Source organism: Grammomys surdaster, unplaced genomic scaffold (genome assembly GCF_004785775.1).
Source record: "Grammomys surdaster isolate TR1022 unplaced genomic scaffold, NIH_TR_1.0 220, whole genome shotgun sequence".
NCBI lineage: Eukaryota > Metazoa > Chordata > Mammalia > Rodentia > Muridae > Grammomys > Grammomys surdaster.
Genome location: NW_021604665.1, coordinates 8,272,372 through 8,295,577, shown reverse-complemented (window position 1 = coordinate 8,295,577; position 23,206 = coordinate 8,272,372). Strand labels below are relative to the sequence as shown.

The following is a 23,206-nucleotide window of genomic DNA, read 5'->3' as shown; positions in this document are numbered from 1 at the left end:
GCTCTTCATTTCAACAATTCAATTCTATTCAGGTTTTTTTTCCCTTCCTTAACATGGGGCGCTTTTGAGAGGTAGGGCCCAAAGCCCATTTTAGAGGTAAATTTCCTTCAGAATGAAAGGAAAGGCCTCCAAATGCTGATGAACATAAGAAATGAGGCCACTGCCATGGGTCGGGTCATAGTCATTTTCTGGTAACTTTCTATTAAATTAAGTCAACAGCCACGATGCTCTTACTTATTAAGGCGCTGTTTGATCTGTAGAGGAACAATTCCTCTGTTCATTTCCATCTGAACTTTCTAAACAGGAGGTGCCTCTCTCCACTGCTGATTTATATCTTGTCTTTATGGATGGTCTGTGTCCTCTTACAGCTAAATCCTGTTCTTGCAAGGAGAATACTGTTAATGATTTTCTCTCAAAAAGAAAAATAGGGAATTATTTGCCTCATTAACTATGCTTTTTCAAAATTTGAAAAATAATGGTACTACATTTTATTGACGAGATTATGTTTAATGTAACATAAAATATTTAAGTTCAATATGGTAAGAAAACATGACCCTTAGACATTTTAGGAATGGTAGGGAATTGAGCAAAAATGTGGGAGAATTTAGTCTAGTTTTGAAGGTTCAAGTGAATTTGGGAAGAACAAAGTGGTTCTTTGGTATTCCTAAACCATTGTAAATGATAGCAATTATTTATAGTCTGAAACACTCAATACAAAGTCATCAGAGGGCCACCAGGTATCTCATTATTAGACCTTGTGGTTTGTAACAGACCCCCTGTGTCAATAGGTACATAGTATTAGCCTCTGAGAGTGAGTTACTGACCAAAAATAATAAGAAACTTTTAAAGTAATACTACAGCACATAATGTAACAGTATGTATATGCTGTGTAACAAATGAAAATAAAAACAAGTGAGGCATCACCAGGCCCTCTGGATGTATCATTCTTACTGAAATGTATCCCAGTTCAGGAGACTTAGTAATTATAGAGGTTCCCCCAATGACTGTCTGACAGCATCTTCATGGTTCCTAACTAACACTTAGCATGGAAGTTACAGTCCTGAAAATGTTACACAGATTTCAAATCAATCTCTCTCTCTCTCTCTCTCTCTCTCTCTCTCTCTCTCTCTCTCTCTCTCTCTCTCGCGCTCTCCCCCCCCCCCCCCCGTGTGTGTGTGGCTTCATTTTTAAGTTCCCCTTTCTTTTTCTTCACTTCCTGACTGCCCATCAGTTAGTTGGTAATGAACTCCCAACCCTTAGTGTACTTAGCTCTTTAGAAAGAAATGACTGCTCTGGGGAGATGGCCCATTTGCTTAAGTTCTTAACACAGAAGTATAAGTTCTGAATCCTCAGCACCAAAAAAAAAAAAAAAAAACCTAGCCACAGAGGTGTAATCCTACCTCTGAGGAGGCAGAGACAGGGGTCCCTGAATCTCACTAGCCTCCCAGCCTAGCTGAATCAGTGAGACCAGGTTCAATGAGAGACCCTATTTCAAAAAGTTAAGTGGACTGGACTGAGAAAGGCACCTGTTGACCTGTAGCCTGTACTTTCACACATATATTAACATATGCACACAAGACATAACACACACACCACATTGCCACAGACAGAGGAAAAGAGATATGTGAGATATGTTATTTAATAGAATAGTTCACAACAGGTGCTCTTGTGAAGGCATCTTCCTCCTGCAGGGGTCACTCTTCAGACATTTGCCAAGTTTATGTTCCATAAATATTACTTTAGCATTTTTTTTCTTTAGCTCTTCAGAGGCAAGCTCTCACCTTAGGGGCTTCAGCTAATTGAGGCTTTGAGAAACATGCATTATCTAGCCATTTCCTAATATGCTGTGCTATTTCCTGATATGTTTGCCTAGTAAGTTTATAATTTTTTTTGTATCAAGATTTATGTTCTCAGGCTGTGATATCAGGGGGACCTGATGGTAAGCTACAAGCCTGCTTCTAACTGATCAGCTACTACGAGTTTTCCAGGGCAGGATACAGGGACATAGCATTCAATGCTCAAACCAGGACAATCCTAGGGAAATGAGATGGTTGTTCCTGGTATGCAGACTTTACCAACTCCCCCAAAGGGCAAAGGAGAACACTTCCTCTCATCAGCCAGGACTATGGAAGACTGGCTCCAGCAGGAACTGTCTAAGGGAACAGTGACAGACTACTATGCAGTCACAGCAAAGGTCCTTTCCTTCCTTGAGTTCCTAAGGCTAGGCATGTGACCATTATCTCTGAAATTGTCAGGGCTCTGTTTTTCAAACAACAAGTGCAGAGTTAATTCCCAGCATCCCTTTTGCCAGAGTAAGTGTCCTAAGGTTCTCTGCATCCCTGGTTGGCAGCGCTCTGCATATCTTTGTATCTCACACAACGGAACTTTCTCTCTGACCCTCAGAGGACAGTTAGAGATTGTGAACAGCGGAAAGGAAAAGTCTCAGGTAGTACTAAGGAGATGTAAGCACCACAGTGGGCAGGAGTGGGGAGGGACCTGTCCCCAGGAGCTTACGGTAAGGCTGAGCTTAGATACATGGAAGGAATAGGAGCCGGCTTGCTTGGATCGAATACATTTTCAAATATATTCAATATAAATTTACATATTTCCAAGAATATGTAAATAGAGGTATGTTTACGTACCTCTATTTATATACACACGTGTATGTATCCACATACATTTGGAAATAAACTTCCAACTACATTTGGAAAGGTGGGAGGAGGTATGGAGGATTCAGGCACTAGACTAGAGAATTCAGACCTCAGCCTGTGAGAGACACCCACAGCTTTGGGCAAAGAAGGAATGAAACAAAGCATATTGTAGGGGCCAACATGCTGTCCATAGACAAGAGGAAGAGTGGGCACTGGAAGCAAGGCAGTCCATAGGACTCCGGTCCCCTTTTCAGATCCTTACCAAATCTTGCTGGTGTGCCAGCAGGTGGCAGACCTGTGCAGGGTTCTGGGACATAGTGTTTGGAGGAGGGTGCACTGTAGATTCAGGAAGCTTGTAGCATAGTCTTTCATAGAAATAATCAGGAGGGCACTTTACATTCAAGTAGAAGTTTGGGGCAAGAGACAGAGCCAGCTATGAGGAGCAGAGGGACTGGCTGGTCAATAAAGAAACAGATGCACAGTTGCCCAGTGGCCCTAGAGAAGTTCTGAGGGCAGGAAAAGAGGCAGCTCTGGGATGGACAGGCACAAGGAATTTGGTCCTGTTGGCCTCCAGAAAGTATAGCTTGTCCTGAGAGCAACAAGAAGACTGAAGAGCCGGAGGGCATGATGGGATCAGTGTTTGGAGGCTTAGACCTAGGTTACTGTGTCAGCTGTTTAGAAGACAGGGTTGGAGAAAGGGAGGCTGGCTAAGAGTGTGAAGCAGCTGTCCATAATGTCCTTGGCTGAGACTCAAGGAGTAAGGAGCAGGGATTGGGTGGCATCCTCATGAAAGAAGGAAGACCAACTCAGAAGGTGTAGGGAAGACAGGCCAAGGCCCACAGCAGGCAAGTGGGTGGCTGTGGAGTTCAGAATGCCCTGCCTCAATGCCACATGTTCTATGCTCAGTGACTCTTCATGGCAAATGCTTGTCCAGGTGTACGATGTCCTTTTCTTATCTTTTTGTTTGCAGTTCAGAACCAGCCCCTCGGATGCCATTAGGTCCTGGGTCAGTAACACTGGTTGAGCTTTCTTACTGTGTGCATCTTATAAAAGAGGGCAGTCCTACCAAAGGCAGCTCACCTCACTATCTCCTTGTCTTAGGTGAGGAATTTGGGGCTCAGCAAATTTAATGTCCATGGATTGCAGTTAAACCTAATTCAAACTCAGGCAAAGCAACTGCTGTTAAAGCACACTGCAGTCTCCTCTCAACCTACTAGAGGCCCAGACTAGGTTCATGGTGGTCCTCCAAGCCATGGCTTTAGGACTGAGCAACTGTGAACAGTGGCTTTGCTGGAGGCTCTATGCAGGTCTGTGCCCCAGGCTTGTGCCTTCTAGCACCTTGTGTCTGTAGTCTGAGATCTGCCACCTAGTGGCCACAGACATCCGTTTTTTTTCCTTTGGAGTTCCTAGGTGGAAGACAGGCAGGCTGGCTTATTTATAGCACCACAAACTGTAAACAGGAAACTTGTCAGTCTCAGAGAAAGAGCCCAGCAATGTAAAACAGCATATTGCCAGTGAGGCCCTGCACCCATCCGACAATTAGCAAGTGAGTACAGATCCAACCCTTACATGCATCCTGGTCACTGGGACACAGGTTTCTCCTGTCTATATTGTTCGATGGTGATCTCAAGAACCTAGGATAGTGGCATTTGCATAGCAGAGCTGCAAGTGTTCACTGGATAGAATGCTGGCAGCATCTTTGTGACTGCCCTGTCATGTGTTCGTTTTCTCATTTAATGACGGCTTAAAGGATCTGGACTGTTGGATCTGGAGTGGTCCATTTCTCACGTATGGAACCTTGGCACATGTGACACAGACTTTCTGGCCTTTGAGACTCATAACTGCTAAGATCTACTCTGTGCTGTTTTGTATGTAATATTGCCACTATATAGACATATGGTAGAACTGTCTCCTCTCAAAAAAAAAAACAACAAACAAAAAAAAAACAAAAAACAAAACAACCAAACAAAAAAACCCACCACCAACAACAACAACAAAAAACAAAAAAACACCAGACATTTACACCCATGTTCTGGCTTTAAAGTATAAGGTTTCTCCCCTGTGCTGTGGGAGTGTATAAATAAAGGGAATGTCCCTGGCTTGCCCTGAACTATGTATATGCATGGTCTTTCCACACATCCTTCATTGTTTAAAGGAGGGGACTGAGTTAGCATCCTTGTCTTCTCTTCCAACTCCAACATTCTACTGTTTCTGTGCCTCCCAGGGAGCCGGATTTGAGTGGAAGAGAGAGGACCACTTGTTACTAGGCAACCAGCACCCACCTCACCCATGTTACCATGGTGATGATGAAAGTTGGGCTGATGGGATTACCAGCTCCTGCTAATTGCACATGAGCACTCAAGGTCTCTGTCTCTTGCTTGCTTGCTCACTGACTTCAACTCTGTTCTTCTAGGCACCATAGAGAGAGATTCTCTCTCATCTATGGTTCTCCTGGGGCATCCCCGGTATACTAACAGAAAGCAACTGGAAATGGACTGGCTGTGCCTCTGAGTAGCTGTGTGACCTAGGGCAAGTTACCTAGCTTCTCTGGGCCTCTATTTCCTCATTTGGAAAATTGAAGGGGTTGAAATGCGGTTCCCCTTCGAAGGTTCTTTCCAGCTCTCAAATCCTTTGAAGCCTAGGGAGCATGTCAGGGGAACAGACCACACTGTTACCAGGCAACCAGCAGGCACCCTGCCCAAGTTGCCTTGGTGACTGGATACTGGAGGGGAGGGGAGTCACTGCTGCAGCTAATTGCTTAATTATTTATGAGTGCCTCAAGTCCTTTCTGTTGTTTTTGTTGCTAGGGGCTGTGGGGTCACCTTTTCCTCTCTCCTGCCACCCCAAGGCATCTGCATTGTGTGTTATGCAATGAGAGAGCACCTTGGCCTGGACCTCAAGCAACCCACGTTCTAGTTCTGCCTTTGTCATGTCCTAGAGCAGTGGTCTCAGGTAAGTCAACTCAGCTCTCTGGGCCTCGGAGTTTCCTTTCTCATAGCCTTGTGTTTGTTTAGGGAACATGAAGTGCCCTGTCTACCTGGAGGCTCTGGCTCCCACCATCTAATTCCAAAGTGGGGAATACAAGTGAAATGTTTCTAATGTGTTTGCACTGAAGTCTAATTTTGAAGCATAATGAGAATCAACATGTGTTTGGTGGGAAGGGGACAGAAGTGCTCAACATCTTCTCTCCTGTCCTTAACCATGTCACCTGAACTCTTTGTTAACCTAAGGTCATTTATATTTCACTCATTGCGTGTCACCAACTTCCCAAGTGGACTTCAGGCCTTCACAGTATAAGATGCAGACATGCAGTTAGGCCATTGAAATAGAAACAGAAATAGATATAAAAATACAGGAGCTCCCTCTTCATTGATAAATATCCATGTCATGATCTGGCAGCACATGTAATTTTGAGTGCCTTAGAGGCCGAAGCAAAGGGGTTTTATATGGAATGCAGAAAAACCTTCAGGCTCTTTCCGGTCCTAAGTCCTAGAAGGAGTTTATTTTGTGGCTTTTTATTTTATAGGCACTGTAGATAGTCATGTAAAGCTAGTCCTTTCTGGCTGAGCGATTATTACGGGGTATGAGGAAGAATCAGACTATGACAGTTTGACTAGTTGTGATCATTAGAAAGCAGCCATCCTCTTCACTGATGCTTTAGAATTTCATACAGATAAATGTCACCAAGTCTTCAGAGTCAGGCGCTATTTATAACTCACATACATGGATATGTGCTTATCTTGTACAACTTGGCAACTTGGATCAGATTTTTAAACGCAGGCAGCTGTTCTTATCCTCCAAACTCACTCTGAAGTGAGCCTGTACAGATGAGGGTATAACTATGACGATGCCCAGGGTGGGTTTACTCAGAAAAGAGAATAGGTAGAAAGTGCACACTGTCATGAGCCGCTGCGTTACAGTGAGTCCTGTTCACACCCTGGGTGAGGTAGATCTGTGTGTCTTGATATGGAAGATAAAGACATAATGCCAAATAAGAAAACAAAGTGCAACATTGATGTTAAATGCATCTGTTTCTTCTATAAAAAGATTTGGAGGTACAGTTTATAAATTGAGATGTATGTTTGTATGCACACATGTATATTTTCCTAGAAGCTGTTAGCAACAGTTTCCTCTGGGAGGCAGATTGATTGTCTTGGGAGAGGCTGAGACCTCCTATTTATGACTTATTTTTATTCTTCGGACCTTTATTTTTTATTCAGATGTACAGACCAGTCTGTCAGTGGAAATCCTCTTAACATGCCTCTTCACATCCCAGTTTTGCCATGTACAAACCATGTGACCTTGGGGTTAACCTACCTATTCTGTCCCTTATCTTTAAGATAGGTGGATAGTATCTTCCACATCATATTACTTAAGGGGTATACAAGCTAATTGGGTAAAGCTCTCTGAAAGGCTTTAACGATGTCACAGGTATGCGTTTTTTTTTTAAAGGTAAAGAAAGATTAAACAAATGCATGTGACCAGGTGGACCCTGGTATCTCAGGGATGGAGACTTGCTCAGACAGTCACATTTCCAGAACCTTGTTACATTCCAAGAAGGGGTCACAAAGCAGGAAGACTGTTTTGTTGTTATTTTATCTTGCCTTGGCTAGCTTGTGGGAGGATTTATCTGCCCTGGGTTCAGGACAAGCTGTCATGAACCCATCAAGCCCCCATCAACCAGCTATCCTCTCGAGCAGAAAGGAAAATATATGCTGGTCAGGTAGAAAATGGGTGAGGTGACCAACTGCACGTCCCCAGCTGCTGAAGGCTGGAATCGTACATCATGCCTCTGGGCCTTTGCCTTTCTCCTGAAGACAGTTAACTGAGGCCTAGGAGGAGCCTTGCCTGAGGGTTCCTCTTACTGTGAACTCAGCGGTCTCATGGTTACAGTGACTTCCTGGATTTTCACAAGTGTAGGGTATGAGTGCAGAATTGCAGCTCCCTCTCTCTCCCTCTGCTGGGCTTGGAGGCAGACCTGGAGAACTTTGGCTGACTGAAGATTCTCTTGAAAGCTGGGCATTCTGTTGGTACATTCTGACTCCAGAGATGGAAGGAAAGGAACCTTGTTTCCACTGCTAGGAAACTTTATTCTCACCACTAGGCATGCACAGCTTCAGTACAACTCCATGGCCTCAGTTACCTTGTTTCTACACCCTCAGACACTGGAGTCTCTCTATCTGTTCGGCCATTGGTCCTCTCTCCATCTATCTGTCACATCCAACTGTGCTTCCATCTGCCCTTCCATCCCTCTGTTCCTCCTCCAGCCATCTGCCAGCCTTCCCATCCAGCCTTCTGATTGCTGGTATGTCAATCCACCTCTCCTTCCTCTCTCGCACTTTTGGACTCTGAGACTCCATCCGCACTGATCCATTGGCCGGACCTTCCATCTGTCCTTGGCCCAGCTCCGAGGCTAGCCGGGTGACTGTTCCTCTGCCCTTCTCCCTCGGGTCCTCTGCTCCGGGCGCGGGCCGGCCTTTGTTGGACTGGGGCAGGGCCGAGGCCGGTCGGGGTGGGGCGCGGGGCGGGGCGGGGCGGGGCGGGGCTGGCGCCGGGAGACTACTATAAGCGCTCTGGTCCGCTTGTCCGCGGCCTGGCAGGCAGAGAACATGGCGCTGCCCCCGGCTGCCGCGCCCCCCGAGGCTAGCGAGCCTCTCGGCAAGGCTCTATCGGTGCTGCGGCCGGAGCCGGGCGGCGTCCCGCTGCACTCGCCCTGGACCTTCTGGCTGGACAGGTGAGGGCCGCGCCCCGCCGCTTTGTCTCGGCCACGTCCTCGCCCCATGCGCGCCGCTGCCAGGGGGCCTCGCCCGGACGCAGCAAGAGTTCCGCGCGTCCCCGATAGTGTCCAGCCAGCTGGGCAGGGAGTCGCTGCCGACCGGGGAAGGCTGCCCCGCGTATCCCTGGGGTGCTGGGCTTGCTCGGGACGTGACCTTTGAGGTGACAGCAGTCAGAAAAGTCGGCCAGAGGCAGGGAAGCGCTGGGACCTCGCTACAGGCACCTGCACCCCCAGCCTCGCAAGGGGTCTGGAGTAAGCTGGGGCTTCTGTGATACAGGACAGCTTTGCCGGGACAGTTTCGGTGCCCTCGCCTCTGTGAGGTCTCAGATCCCTGTCCAAAACAGAAACTTCTCACACGATCCTGTATCTCCATCCTGCCTTGTTTTTCATCACAATGCTCAATGCTACCGCGTTCTTGCAGTGTGAACTTAATTTTCAGTTTGTTATCAGGCCCTCCATCTCTTGCTCTGAGAGAGATTCACGGAGCAAGGGGGCTGGCTTTGGCTGCATGTTGAGTACCAACACCTAGAACTGTGCCTTAGCGGTAGTAGAACTACTAGTTTGTTGCGTGAGTAGATGCGTGGATATTCAGCCCCTTCTTAACACCTGTCATCTGTGCGGGTAGTAATAGATCAAGTTGTTTCCACAAGTGTGTGGGAATTTTGATGAAACTGTTTACCATGGTTTAAGAGTTAGGAGGAAATGTATGTGACAGTTTCCGGAGAGACTTAGCTTTATACTCCACACGAATGTTTTGTTTTGTTTTTAGCTTTGCACCAATGTCTGCAAGGTTTTTAAAAAACTGATATACATGTTTTAATCGAAGACAATTCTTTTCCTGACAGATTAGCCCCTACCTCTAAGAATTTACACCTGGAGCCAGTTTGTTTCCTTGGGGACACAGATAAGTTGGGGATGGGAGAGATTTGCAAAAACATTTTCACTTTCATTCTGAGTTTCCAGAATTTGGCTGTCATAACAAGAGTGGCTCTGGGTTTTGGTAGTCATTACCAGAGTGAAGTCATGTCTTTGTTTTCAAAGGTGTCCTCTAACTGTGGAGTTGGTACCTGGTATATGGTTTCAAGGTATACAGCCAGGCTTGTGGTCCAAACGGTGGGTGTGCTGACCAGTAAAAACAGGCTTGAGAGAGCTTCACTTCAGTGCATTAGGTTTTAGTCTGTTTAGAACAGCATATATTCTAAGATGTCAATCCAGTATGTCCAAGTGTGCTTTACGAAAACATATTAATGTCTTCTAACATAAGACTATGTAGGCTGGTAGTGTAGCTCAGTGGTAGAGCACATGTGTTTCAGGAACCAGACCCTGGGTTCAATGCTCAACCCAGGGCAGAGAGAGGACAGACCCAACAATAGGTCGATTTAGTAAAAGTACAAACTACGTCATTCTTTCATTGATTTGCACTCCCCCTGCTGCTAAGAAGTCAATAAATGAAATGTGTTATTTTTGTAGTGTCTAAACCTTTAATAGAAATGCTGTTTAGAAATTATAACTAGTTTCAACATTGTGCCTGATCCATCATCTTGTAATTTTTATTGAACTTTATTTTTCATCTCTGAGAGCCTACCGTATTTATTTATAGAGGCTCCACCCACCCCCAGGCACACTTGGGAAGAACACCTCAGGTTCTGGAAGTGAAGTTGGAATTTTCTCCCAGAGAAGGAACACTGAAGAGAGTAGTGGGGTTCTTATGAGACCTGCAGTGTAGCCTTCCCTCAGTCTGGAAATCCACAGCGGTCAAAGGCCGCCTGACACCCGCAGCTTCCTTCTAGCTCCTGCCTCAGGAAGTCCTACCTTACAGCTGACTCTGTGATGCCCAGGCTCGCCCAGCTGCACTCCAGTGTTACGTGAACACAACTGTGGCATTTGTTGTACTGGGCTATTGTGAGTGATGGATGTAAAGTACCAGGGAGGTGCCTGGTGTGGAGTAAAAGCTTAATCCATTTCAACTGATGGGGTAGAGGAGCAAGCTGGGTAGGTAAACGAGGACCAGCATTCCTCCAGCCTTTGCCCAGGGCCCAAGTAAAAACCCAGGGATAGTGATGTAGCACTCATAAGTACTCATGCCGTACTTATGATCTCAGTACTGGGAAGACAGAGACAGGTGGTTCCCTGATACCCACTGGCTACCCAGCCTAACCTTATTTGGCCTATGCTCCAGCCTAATAAGAGAACCTTTCTGAAGAGGACCAAAGCAGATGGAGGGTGGGGAACATTACTGAGGAAAGATATCTGAGGTTGACCCCTGGCCCCCACATACATCACTGATCTGAATCCAGTTAGAAAGAAGCCAGCATCCTAAGTTCATTTCCATACCAAGCAGATTGGAGGATCCTTCAGAAATTATTTGCATTTTAAGTAGCCAACTGCAAAGCAAAACCTTATTTGGCTGAAATCAATAAGCTACATGGTTAAGAATGTAGGTATATGGGTCAGTGCACAGGATAAAGAGACTTCTTGCCCTTAACTGGGTATCTAAACTCTGCTCGGTTCTTGGGTTCTTGCCTCCCATTCCCACTAGTGTTTCCTGGTCACTGTGTGGTGACCTCCTGGCCCCTGTTTCTCCCAGGACCCAGATCTTGGGCCTGTCCTGCACAGGACTGCCACCCAGACACAAGGAAGGCTTGAAGCTCCAGCTGAAGCAGGAGGTGACAGAACACCCCAGGCAGATCCTGCAGCCTCTATCTCCCCTCGCAGTGTCCTCTGAGCTTAGATGTGAGCAGTTAACAGTTAATGTCATCTTTGTCCTTCCAGTTTCTTAGCCCCCCACCCCAAATCCTGGAGCCATCTATAGCTACCCTTGCCCAGAGCAAAAACTGAAGAGTAACTGGAGACCACACTCTTCATCTCTGTCGCTCTCCCTCCAGGCCACCTTGCTGCTCCTCCAGTGTCCCAAGCGTGGGCCTTTGTCTGTGCTGCTGCTAGTGCTGTTGCTGTCTGCACTGCCTTCCCAAGTCTGCTCTTTTGTGTCCTTCCTGGCGAGACCTTCCCTGACCACTGATGTTGAAGAGTACACATGCCTCCACATGCTCACCCCGAGTCCCCAATGTGTTGCATCTTGTCTTTAGGATCTCCACCATTGGCTGGCAGCCTTTCTCTAGAGCGTGAGCTCTGACTGTGGTTACTCATGTCTCAGCTCCTAGATCTGGAGTCGTGTTCATGGTGGTGTTGAATTCTTCCCATAGCAACTGCACTTTCCCGTGGTGACTCACTTCACTCTTGCACACGTCTGTCAGTCTCCCTTTGCTGTCTTCTCAAGTCTAAACACGTATAGCCAAGAGCCAGGAGGTCGGCAGTTTGGATGCTTTTCTGATTACTCCAAAATGGAACTGATTTCTCTCCAGTGTCTTCCTTTTCTGCTGACCCATGTTGTTCCCCACTAGACCACTAGCACCTCAAAGTATCATTTCTGACTGATCCCTGCATCTTCTTTCCTAACTATCCTGCTTTATCTATAGCTATCGTTTTGCAAGCTTAGTGACCCTTAGCAAACTCACTAAAATCTAAGACATCCCCTTCTCTACATGAGCGTCTCTCAACTCTTTCTGCTGGTCCTGGTCAGCTACAGCTCCCGGAACATCGAAGCTTGCCTAGGTATCTGCCTGGTACCCAGGCTCGTCCCCTTTCCAAGCATGCCCTGTCTGGGAGGTAACCCTTCTGCACATACTGCACATACACTCAATCTGCCCATCGTGGCCTCTCTCTTACCATGCAGCAGTTTACTTAATGTCTTTCACACCTCTGCTGAGGTGTGTGTGCTCAGATGAAGTCATGTTCTAGATCTCTACCTGAACTTCAACCAGAGAGGCCCTCAGTGGTGAGGGGTGTGGTATGTGTGTGTGTGTGTTTTAGATATCAGTCATAGTGAGTTTTGCTTCATTTTTTTTTTCAAGACAAGGTCTTATCATGTACCCAAGGCTAGCCTTGAACTCACTACCTTCCTGCCTAACCCTCTGGAGTACTGGAATTTCAGGCATATGCTACCACAGCTGGCTTTAGACATTGAGCCACGTTTCAAAACAAACAAATCCTTCCGTTTTTGTTTGCTTGTTTTGTTTTTAAGGAAAACTTTAAGCTCACAGGTTATAGTAACAATGTATATTTTGCTGTCTCATTTGAAACATTCCCTTTGATCTGGCAAAGCACCGCCAATTCCAAACCACTGCCATTTCTCTCCTCTAGTAACAGCAAACTTCCGATGCCTGCCTTGAGTGGATTAGGGACTTAGTGAACTTTGTCTCCTAAGCGCCTGCTTTTGGGGATTCAGGATGACTCATGGTCTACCCTGAAGACCTGGCTAACTCATTCTTTCTTAGTCATGATGCTTATGTCCTGTTATCCTTTGGTTTCTCTACAGCATTTCTTTGTAGGCAAGTGTTCTATTACAGATAGTTGATCTCTTTTATCTTACTCTTAATGCTGAGATACTTCAGCCTTCAGGTCTTGAGGTCTGTGACCTAAGGGTGTGCCTGGCACATAGCACGCGTTTTGTATCTGTGAACTTCTGTTGTTGTTCACTACTATTATTATATGTATGAGTGTTTTGCTTACATGTATGTCCGTAGACCACCTGCATGACCGGTGCCTACAGGGACCAGAAGAGGTTATCAGATCACCTTGTATTGGAGTTAAAGACAGTTGTAAGCTGCTGCGTGGGTGTTGGGAATCAAACCCAGGTCCTCTGGAAGAGCAGTCAGTACTCTTAACTACTGAGCTATCTGTTCACCCCCGAACTTCTGTTCTGGTTCACAAAAGTGGCCCATTATCTACATCTGCCACCAGTTCCAGTCCATCCAGCTTAGCTGCACCAAGTCTGTGTGTCTGAAAGTATAGTTCTCTGACTCTTACATCAGAATCACCAGCCTGTGCTATTAGAAGCAGCTTGCATCCTGCATAGGACCTGTTCAGTAAGACCTCTGGCTACAGAGGATGAATGCGCCTCATCACAATGTGCCTTGCATCTGAACTGGAATGTTACTATGTACGCATTGATCCTGTGAGCTGAGCGTATCAGAGTTCGGTTCACTTAGTACACAGAGGTGGTGCCAGGCTTGCAAAGGGAGACCCCGCATAATCTCTCTGCATTGAGTGGCTTTCGTCGATAAGGTCATCGGAAGACTCAGAAGAAGCAGACTAACATTGAGACTCCTCCTCCCCCATTCTTCCCTTATATCTCTACAAACTCTCTGATGTTTTATTTTTGTAAAAAGCTCAGTATTGATCTGTTTGGCAGTCAATGCCCTTCCCTGAGGGATGCTCGCACAGCCTCTCCACATGTGGACCAGTGAGCGCTTCCTAATGGCCCAGGGCCTTCAGTATCCTTACTCTGAAAAGTTCCTCATCCTTGGTTGGTAGTGCCTACTCAAAACAAAACAAAACAACAACAACAAACCAACAAAACAAAAGAGACTTTTTTGTTTGATTGATTGAGATAGGGTTTCTCTGAATAGCCCTGTCTGTCTGTCCTAGCTTCAAACTCTGTCTTCCTCTGCCTCCTGAGTGCTGGCAATCCCTAGGCAGCAGACAGTGTGGTGTTAGGATACTTCAGGAGCCAGGCTGCCTTAGTGGTGTCTAAGAACTTGTGTTGTTCCTCTCCATCCCACTTCTGGCCCTAAAAGATTAATTGTAATCCAAGATGAAAAGAGCGTCACGGCTACCGACGAACAGGAAGGGCAATGTTTGGAAGCAGGGAGAAATCAGAGCCGGATAAACATGGAGAATGCTGGGTAATGCGGACAGCTTCGGCAGAAGTATTGCTAACTGTCAGCAGCAAGCTCAGCCCCTGTTTGTATGTGACTCTCAAACAGGAAACTGGTGTAGCCGCAAGCCACAGATCTATCTAAAAGTGATTAAAATGAAATCATCTTTAATGGAGTGAATGATGTACGAGGGGCATGCTTAATCACGGTCCTGGGCCTGTGTGTGTTTTCCCTCTGACAGCTGATGTAAATTGCTCAGGAAGGCTGGATTCGGCAGATACATCCCTGGCTTTGAAGTCTTTCCCCCTCAGATTTGTTCTCTTGGCTAAAATGAAATCGTCTCCTGTAGGACAATTGACTATTGTCACCATTCGTGTCTTTCACAAAGTGTATGTGTACTGGGTATATGATTGGAGACATTGTACTATACGAACATAAACTGCCTTTCCCCGTCTTACTCTGTTAACAACGTACTGTGTACTGTGTTAATATGACTTCTATGTATTGAACAGTGACCCAGGTGCTGCATAAACTCAAACATAAGATTCTCATGATACCGCAACGGATTTCCCAGGAACATTTTATTGATGAAAACGTTGAGGTCACCCAGCAGTGTAGGGGAGAAGCAGAATTAAAATAAAGCACTGGGCGACCATACAGTGACCACAAGACCCCTACAGGTGCTTCCCTAGGGATAGAAACAGTGAATGGGACATCATTCTTTTGTGTCATATCATGTAGTAGTGTAGACTTTGAAGTAAGCTCTTAATTTCATGTGCACGTGCGTGTGCACACACACACACAGAGACAGACAGACAGACAGACAGACAGTGTTTTTAATGCAGAGAATAAAAAGATCCCTGTCTGAAACCACATGTTCAAGCCCCTATACAGGATCATCCTCCACAATCAGTAATGCTGTTGCCTTGGTGATGTCTTTGTGTGGTATTGAGGGCTCTGTTAGAACAGTGGCTTTTACATTTTGCTTAGATGCTCCTACTCACTGGACTTTACCATAAAGGTGTTTGCTATGCTTGTGGTGATTTTATTCAGATGATACAGGGCCAGCATGAGTAGCAGGAGTATTAGCAACCCCAGGGACTTAACATATCTGGGACCTAGGGACAGAACTCGCCTGTAACAAGCTTCCAGGCGCTGCTGCTTGTGGACTGATGACACTTCAAGTGATCAGGGTGCAGGTCGCGTGTGGGTAACCTTTACAACACTTCTGCTTTGTGAGAAGTCTCTCCAGGTATCTAGGCGGCTGAGGAATGGTGCCGTGGGTAAGATTGCTTTGGTGGAACTAACTCCAAGGTCCTCCTGCAGTGGCCATGTCTTTAAAGGTCTACCTCATGGAGCAGGTTCATCTTTGATGTCTGAGTTGAGGATTGCAAGGTGTGGCGTTCGGGTCTGTGCTGCATGCAGGTGGGTTCCTTCAAGGGCCACCACTGACAAAAGATGTCAGCCAACTGTGGCTCAAGTCTCAGCTCTGCCACTGCCAACTGTGTGTCAGTGAGTTCTTGTCCCAGCTCAGCCTTAGTGATCTTATCTGCCAAGTGGAGGCGGAACATGGCATGTACACGTGCAAAGGACATGTAATCCCTTCAGTTGTAATCCCTTCAGTCACTGTCCCACAGTTTCTCCTAAAGAAACAGAGAAGGCAGTGTGCTTTCAGACATTTGAGAAGTCAGTGAAGAGAGTAGATTCTTGTGGAAAGTCTCAGGGATCTGTTTTAGTGAGTAAATGTGGTTTGTAAATATTAAAATCTTGTACTCAAGTGGTGCTTGGGATGGTTTGAATAGAACAACTGATCTAGTATTACTAGATTCCCAGCATCCTCCCAACTCTCCAAATGAGAAATTCTCATCAATTTCAAAAAGAGAATCTTAGGATCCGTTCTCTATTATCCTGTTAAGTTAGAGACACAGGAGCAATATGAAAAAAGGAGCTTAGGGTTTGGTCTTAAGTGACATCAACAGCTCTCTAATGTCTGCACCTTAATCATTGATTTGGCAGGGCCCAGATCCCTTCTGCCTTAACCAATGGTTTCTTAATTAACTAAATTCATTCAGAGACAGTCTCCACCATGGCTGCAGCCTAGGTCTGGGAGGGCCTGGTGGGTGTCCTCTCTTCAGGTGAACACAAGAGGCCCTCAGCTGTTTGTGTGGCCTTTTCTCTGTTTCTGGCTAGTGTGTCCATACTAAGGGCTTTCTTATCATCTGTGTACTGGTCTGTCTGTCTGTCTGTCTGTCTGTGTCTGCAGCCAACAGGAACTACTGCTGACTAGATGCATTTAGATGCACTGTGTAAGAGAAATTTTTATCCATCACTAGCTCATGTGTCCAGGCAGCAAAGCAATAGTTAGGGGCCGTTTCTAGAGAGGGGAAGCAGAGAGTGAGGCTGGTGGCAGAACTGGGCTTGTTCTGGGAGGATTGATTATAGAGAGTGATTAGTCTCCATAGCTTTCCTGCTCCTGTCCCTCCCTCAGTGTCCTTTGTTGGGTGTGCTGGCTTCCTCCTGTGCCAACCCCTCAGCAATGATCTAGAATGTTCCTTCTCCACAGCTATGCTACCTGTATTGCCAGGCATCTGTGCCTTGCCTGCCTCTGTGTCTCAGTGTCTCACAGTGTAGCAAAGGACAGAGAATGTGTAGCAAAGAGGTAATGTAGGAGCAGGAGGAAGCGATTTGCCGTAGCATCTGCTCTGTGACTCACCATGCTGACAGTGATTTTATCAAGAGATTGAGAGTAGTCCTGGGGGATAGAAAGACCATGGCATCAGAGGCAGCACAGAGGAAGATTCCAGGCAAGTGCAGGTTATATGATCAACCTGGCAGAATTGCTTTGAGAATCAGAGCTAATACCCACTCAATAGAAGGAGGTTGAGATTACATTATAGCTGTTAAGTAGATGGTAGACTTAGCTAGAACAATTCAAAATCTAGACTCTGGCCCACCGGGGGCATTTTATCTCTCCATTGCTGCATTTCCAGCTCCAGTACTACATTGCAGGAAGGGTCATGTATGCACAGGGAGGAGAGAACCAGAATAAAGGCCTGATCTTAGGTTGCAGAATGGCCCACATCTGTGGTCCTCTGGGAATGGACACAATTTGCATGTATACTCCCTTGTCAGCTTTCTTTCCCATCTCTTCTTTTCTGGGAAAATAAAGCAATTCCAAACTTTCTTTGCCTCCAGGAGCCTGCCAGGAGAATGGGGGTGGGGGAGGATGAGATTCAGAAAGCAAAGGCGTCGTGTGCAGAACATACACTCCACGGGCTTTGCCTAGAGTGATCATCACTGTGTCTTCAACTCCAAAAGAGATAGAAATGAATGCTTGTAGTATGATTAATGATAAATCCCTCAGGCTCTTTCATGTCTATACTAGAGCTTTCTACACTGTGGATTTTTTTTTTGTCAGAAGCTTCTGTATTGTGGGGCATTATGGAGGTTCACCTGCTGACTTATAGCAACACAAAACGCCTTCCAATATTGCCTTTAATCTCCTTGGTCACAGCCATTCCAGATAAGCACCCAGGTCTGCAGGCAGAGGGCTTTGACTAGTATTCTGTGTAGAAGATGAGCTCTCTGGTATTGATAAAGGAAAAATATACAATAAAGATATATGTTGCATACGTGGTTTTAGTAAGAATGTCTCTTGTTTGAAATCTATTCTAGATCTTTGCCCTTCGGTTGTTTATGTAGCAGCAGCCTTACTCAGTCTGCATTGCCTTCTCAGGAAACAGTCAGAGACCTAGAGCCCCAACTACTCAGGAGGCTGAGGCAGAAGAAGGATTTCAAGTTCAAGGCCAGCATGGACAACATAATGAGACTCTGTCTCAAAATATTAAATTAAATGCTGAGGATGTAACCCAGTTGCCTAATGTGTGTGAGGTCTGGATTACCGAGGTGTGAGGCCCTCAGTAATAAGAAAGCATCACAGTAAATGACAGCACACCAGTAACATGAATCAGCGAATCCAGCGCACATTGGCCTGTTTACAAGGCAGGCCACTTGAAAACCTTGGCTTGTTTGCCCTTCTAAAATGGGCTCTGTGGCTGTGTCCCAGTCTTGCTGGTTAAGGAAACCCGAGGTTCAGGATGAGGTTGAGATACAGTAGTGTGTTTTAGTGACTGTCAGAATCAAGTGTGGTGTGTAGAATACCAAACCCATACTGACCATCCAAGCCAACACAGGCCCGACAACATTGCTGTACTGGTCTGCAAGACTAATGTTCATAAAACTACCCAGCAGCTAGACGAGCCCTCTGAAATCAGAATCACAACCTCCTTCATGAAGTAACTGGAAAACTGTCTATTTTGCGGTCCGTAGGATCAAACACTATGTCCAGATGTAACCTGGGGGAGAAAGGGTCTATATTTGCTTAGGGTTCTTGAGAACTAGACAGATTGCACACTCCATCATGGCAGGGAAAGGCATGGTGTGGCAGCAAGAGTAAGAAGCTGACTGATCACATTTCGTCTGCGCACAGGGAGCAGAGAACAGAAAGAGGAAGGAGGCCATAAGAGGAAGGAGGCCGTAAGCCTTCAAATCCCACCCTAGTGACTTCCATCCAGCAAGGCTCTACTCCCAAAAGATTCCGTAGCCTGCCCCGAAACAGTGCTGCCACAGCGGTACAGTTCTTCAAACAGGGTTATTTTTCATTCTAATCACCACACACAGCGTTTCTGTCTGTGACATTTCCTTCCTAGCCCTGATGCTGTTAGCCTGTCAAAGGCTGGCTGTGGCTGAGCATGTTCCTGTTGGGTGTTGTGAAGACCTTCCCTACCCTGTTTCACTGGAAAGACTATTCTAAGCCACGTCTTCTAGTTCCTAGACTCACTCTTGAATTAATAATAACATTAAGCAGAAGTGGTGGCTTCTTGAGAACACACCAAGATTCTACAGTAAAGTTTCCCGGAGAAATGGCAGCGAATGGGGCCAGGGAGATGGCTCAGTAGCTGTGCAAGCCATGCCTGTGTGAAAGCCACACCTGGTGGGTTTATAACCCCACCCCCAGGCCCAGCAGTGGGGAACTGAGACAGCAGAACCCTAGAGCCTTAATGCAGAACTAATGTATTTCTAACAGCGAACTCCAGGTTCAGTGAAATATATTAAAGACCCTGTCTCTGAAAAAGATAAATAATTTAAAAGCAGACAGTTAAAGAGGAAGACACTTGACATCAGCTTCTGGCCTCCAGGTGTGCGCGTATGAATGAACATAGCGCATACACATTCATATACAGGGACACATTCACACTCACATACACATGCGTACATTCCACACACAATCAGAAAGGGTAGGGTTGATTTTTTGTTTTTTTGTTTTGTTTTGTTTTCTGTTTTTTGTACTTTTAGAAATACAAGTGTGGGCTGTAGAGATAGTGCTTGTTATGCAAGCGTGAAGACTTGGTGCTGATCCCCAGTCCTCAGGTAAAGAGGCAGGTGTGCTAAGCATGCCTGCAATTCCAGAGCAGCACAGCAGGATTCAGGAGGATCCCAGGGGCTTATGGACCAGACAGCCTAGTCAGTTGGTAAGTTGGAGGTTTAGTGAGAGACCCCATCTTCCAAATGATGGTAGAGAGTGATGGGTGGCGATATCCTGGTCCACACATACACACAGATGTGCACATACAGAAATATGCTTAGCATATATGAGATGCAGGTTTTGTCATCGCTGAGACTTGACTGGGTGGCTGTGCAGTGTGGGATAAGGAGAGACTGTCACAAGCACATCATCTGGTTTTATTAAATGTTTTTGTCCCTGGGAACGTTGCCATGCCTTTCTGAGCCCCGGTGTGCTCACTGCAAAATGGTCACAAGCACCACTGCAGGCTACAGGGGCCCCTGCAGGACTTTGTCACTCAATAGCAGCCGGAGCCTGGCTCCTTACACTGGCTGCCAAACTCTGCTGCTTCCACTGGTGAGTGTATCTTAGTTCCTTCCTTCCAGATGCTTCTCCTGAGCTCTGGAGACTCAGCATCTTCAAACACTTGGACACTGAAGCAAAGATCTTAAGTGACTTGTACAATTATCTCTACCCTAGAGTGTCACAAAACCAGACTAGAATCAGAAGCTTTAGAAAGAGCCTTAGAGACCAAGGGCTCGTTAGTAACTTTTGAAAGTTAAATGGAAACCACCACCTGAATGTTGGGTTTGTGTAATTTGCGATGATACTGTACAAAGTGAACACATTAGACACTCCCTCTAAGGCATCCTAAATTGAAGAGTAGCTTTAAAAATCAGTGAAAATGTCAAATGTATAATTTTATTCTACAGATTAAAAAGCTGCAGAATTCATTTCCTACCTTAGGCTCTCGCCTGCCCGCTTCCTGAGTGCAGTTAGGGGTGGAGTCCTATCTAAAGTGCTTGTAGGATCCAGGAATATATTTGCTTGGAGTATGTGGTGGAGCACTCAGCCAGACGGTACAAAGAAAGAAAACTTAGCTGGGTTAAGTGCCAGTTGATTTTCATGTAAAAGCAATAGTCTTTCAAACAGTTTATGCCAGTTGGGGAGGGGGAAAGGGAGAAGGAGAGAGAGAAGTACTTTTTGGGTTTTTTTCCTAATGTTTTTATAATCTGCAAGCACACTAACCTGCTTTACATAGCATATTTATCTGTGTCCAAGTAGAGGCTTTAATAACCACAGTCCAGACCCTCCATGATGCCCAATGGGTTTCTTTGGGTCCAGACAGCTACAGTTATCAACAGAGTGTCGGTCCCTATGTGTTTGTTGCCGCTGTTTGCTCAGGTTGGCTTAGGTACATGATAGCTGGCACAGAAGGGCAGTCACGTTTGTGGTTGTGGTTTTGCTTTTAAGACATAAAGGCCATAGCCTAAAAGCTAGGAGTTATAAAATTATTATTTATTAGAATTTACCTACCTAATGGGTAACAGGACATCTTTGCCCTCCAACTAGTTCATACTTGCGTCCTTACTGGCTCTAGACAAGTGAGCTATATTTGAAATGTCTTTTGATATTTTTTATCTGTGTATGTGTGTGTGATGGATGGATGTGTATGCCACCGTTCAGACTCACGCGTGAAGGCCATAGGTTGATGTTGTGTATCTCCCTCTATTGTTTTCCACCTTAGTTTGAGTCAGGATGGTCTGTCACTGAACCTGGGGTTTGCCATTTCAGCAAGATGACTGACCAGCAAGCGCTTGGCATCCACCTGTCTCCCCTCTCCAGGACTGAGGTTACAGATGTCTGTCACTGCCCCTGGCTTTCACATGGATGCCGAGCGAGGGTCTGAACGCTGGTCCTAATGCTTACCAAGCAAGCACTTCCCCCACTGAGCCATCTCCCCAGCACTGATGTTTTCATTGGTCCGTGGTTCCAGAATATGGGTGGTGGAGTCCTGTCCCCAGGGCCTTTGTCTCGTCGCCTCTGCTTCAGAGATGGTGTGGGTTTTCTCTACATCTTTAGGGTGTCCCCTGACAATAACCTCTGGGACTGTTAGTGTCAGTGGCTGGTGAAGAATGTTTTTTCATACATTCTAGATCTTAGCATGTCTGCTGTGAACAGGATGCGTTCCTTCTTAGCAAGCCCTTGATTTCTCGCCCACAGCCAGACATGGGCTTCTGAGCATTGTTTGTATGGTGAAGTGTCATTAAACCTGCTACTGACAAAGACCCTAGTGCCTGTGAGCACAGTCTGCTAAGTAGGCAGGACAGAGGAAAAACAGTAATGCTATAGGTGTGAATACCCCTAGATCTGAACACCTATAGAGTCACACAGCTCCATCCCTGGAACTGTACTTGGAAAGCCAAAGTGTGATTTTTTTTTCCCAGAGGATAAACCTGTAGTGTGTTGCCATCTAGTGGAACATATAGAAACTAGAGATTAATATATTCTGCCCATAGAGTTCACAAAAGCTCAGGGAAAACCACTTGAAAGTATTGAGGCAAGAAATGTAGGGGAGAAACCAAGACTGACTCTTAATAGTGGTCTCTAAAATAGCTGACTGGTCCTCTGCTTCCACGGGGAGCATGGGTATTTACCACGAGGGTATTACAGGAGTTTTAAGCTGATCACAGAGAAGAGCTTTGCATTCACATTGCCAACGGCAAAGTGGACAGTTTCTAATCTGAAGTCCTGAACAATGCTCACATGTTAGTAAGATCTTCTCATGTTTTTGTCACTATGTGATTTTAAAGCTTCCAATACCTTTCTCATGTACTTTACCGTTTTTATCTATTAAATTTCCACAGAATAAATATTTCTGCCTATTAGGAAAAGCAAATACATGCCCTCAGAAAAAAGGATTTAAATTCTAGTTGCCACCTATCTCTAGATGTCCGTTTCTGAGGCTCTAGACCTGTGCCCAGTCAAAACCCGCATAGTTATATTGTGGAATAGCTACTGACTGGAATTGTTTGCTTCTTTGTTATTTTTCTGATTATAGATCACTCCCTGGTGCCACAGCAGCTGAGTGTGCCTCGAATCTGAAGAAAATCTACACAGTACAAACAGTGCAGGTAAGAGTGGGAAGAGACACAGTGGGCCAGTGAAGGGTACATTAGACACCTTTACCCAACTTTCTACTACGTGGACAGTCCTTGCTCAGGGCTCTGCCCTGGAGTGGTTGTTTAGGTCCATCTCCATAGCAACTGTTCATCCATCTACCGCAGAGGCAGGCTTTCTCCAGCCCTAGCTTAAAGTTCATCAGCAAACTCTTTCATTGATTTGTAGGGGAGGGAAGGGAATACAGAGCTGATAGTGAAGGTTTTAAAGACATGCATTGTTCCCCTTGGAAACTATGTGTCAACCACACTCTGCTTCTCTGTCCTTTTGAATTTCTATATAACTGGTACAACAATGGCATCCACCTCCGTAAGTCACCATGAAGACTGAGTATGACCACGCTTCCACTGTATTTGGCAGGATATTTGATGTTCAAGAGACCCCCCAACAAGTCTGTAGTTCTGTTGACTTCTCTCTGTCTCTCTGTGTGTCTCCCTCCCTACTCCTCTCCCTCCTTACCTCCCTCTCCCTCCCTGTGAGGAATACATTCTTGTGTGTGTGTGTGTGTGTGTGTGTGTGTGTGTGTGTGTGTGTGTGT

The 23,206-nt window shown here is 45.9% G+C and overlaps 1 protein-coding gene across 3 annotated transcripts in view; it reads left to right on the top strand.

Moving 5' to 3' along the window:
* The window catches only part of Eif4e3 (eukaryotic translation initiation factor 4E family member 3), a 66,398-nt gene that overhangs the window by 16,143 nt on the left and 27,049 nt on the right, over nt 1-23,206 (top strand). The window contains exons 1-2 of one of the 3 annotated variants that reach the window (XM_028773054.1): nt 5,587-5,603; nt 22,550-22,622. Coding sequence is in view for 1 of the 3 variants with exons in the window: in XM_028773053.1 (XP_028628886.1) it covers nt 8,261-8,385; nt 22,550-22,622 (198 nt within the window). In the remaining 2 variants the exon portion in view is untranslated. Of the gene's footprint in view, nt 1-5,586; nt 5,604-8,243; nt 8,386-22,549; nt 22,623-23,206 lie in introns of those variants that run through there. The other 2 variants (XM_028773053.1, XM_028773055.1) reach the window with 2 other exon arrangements.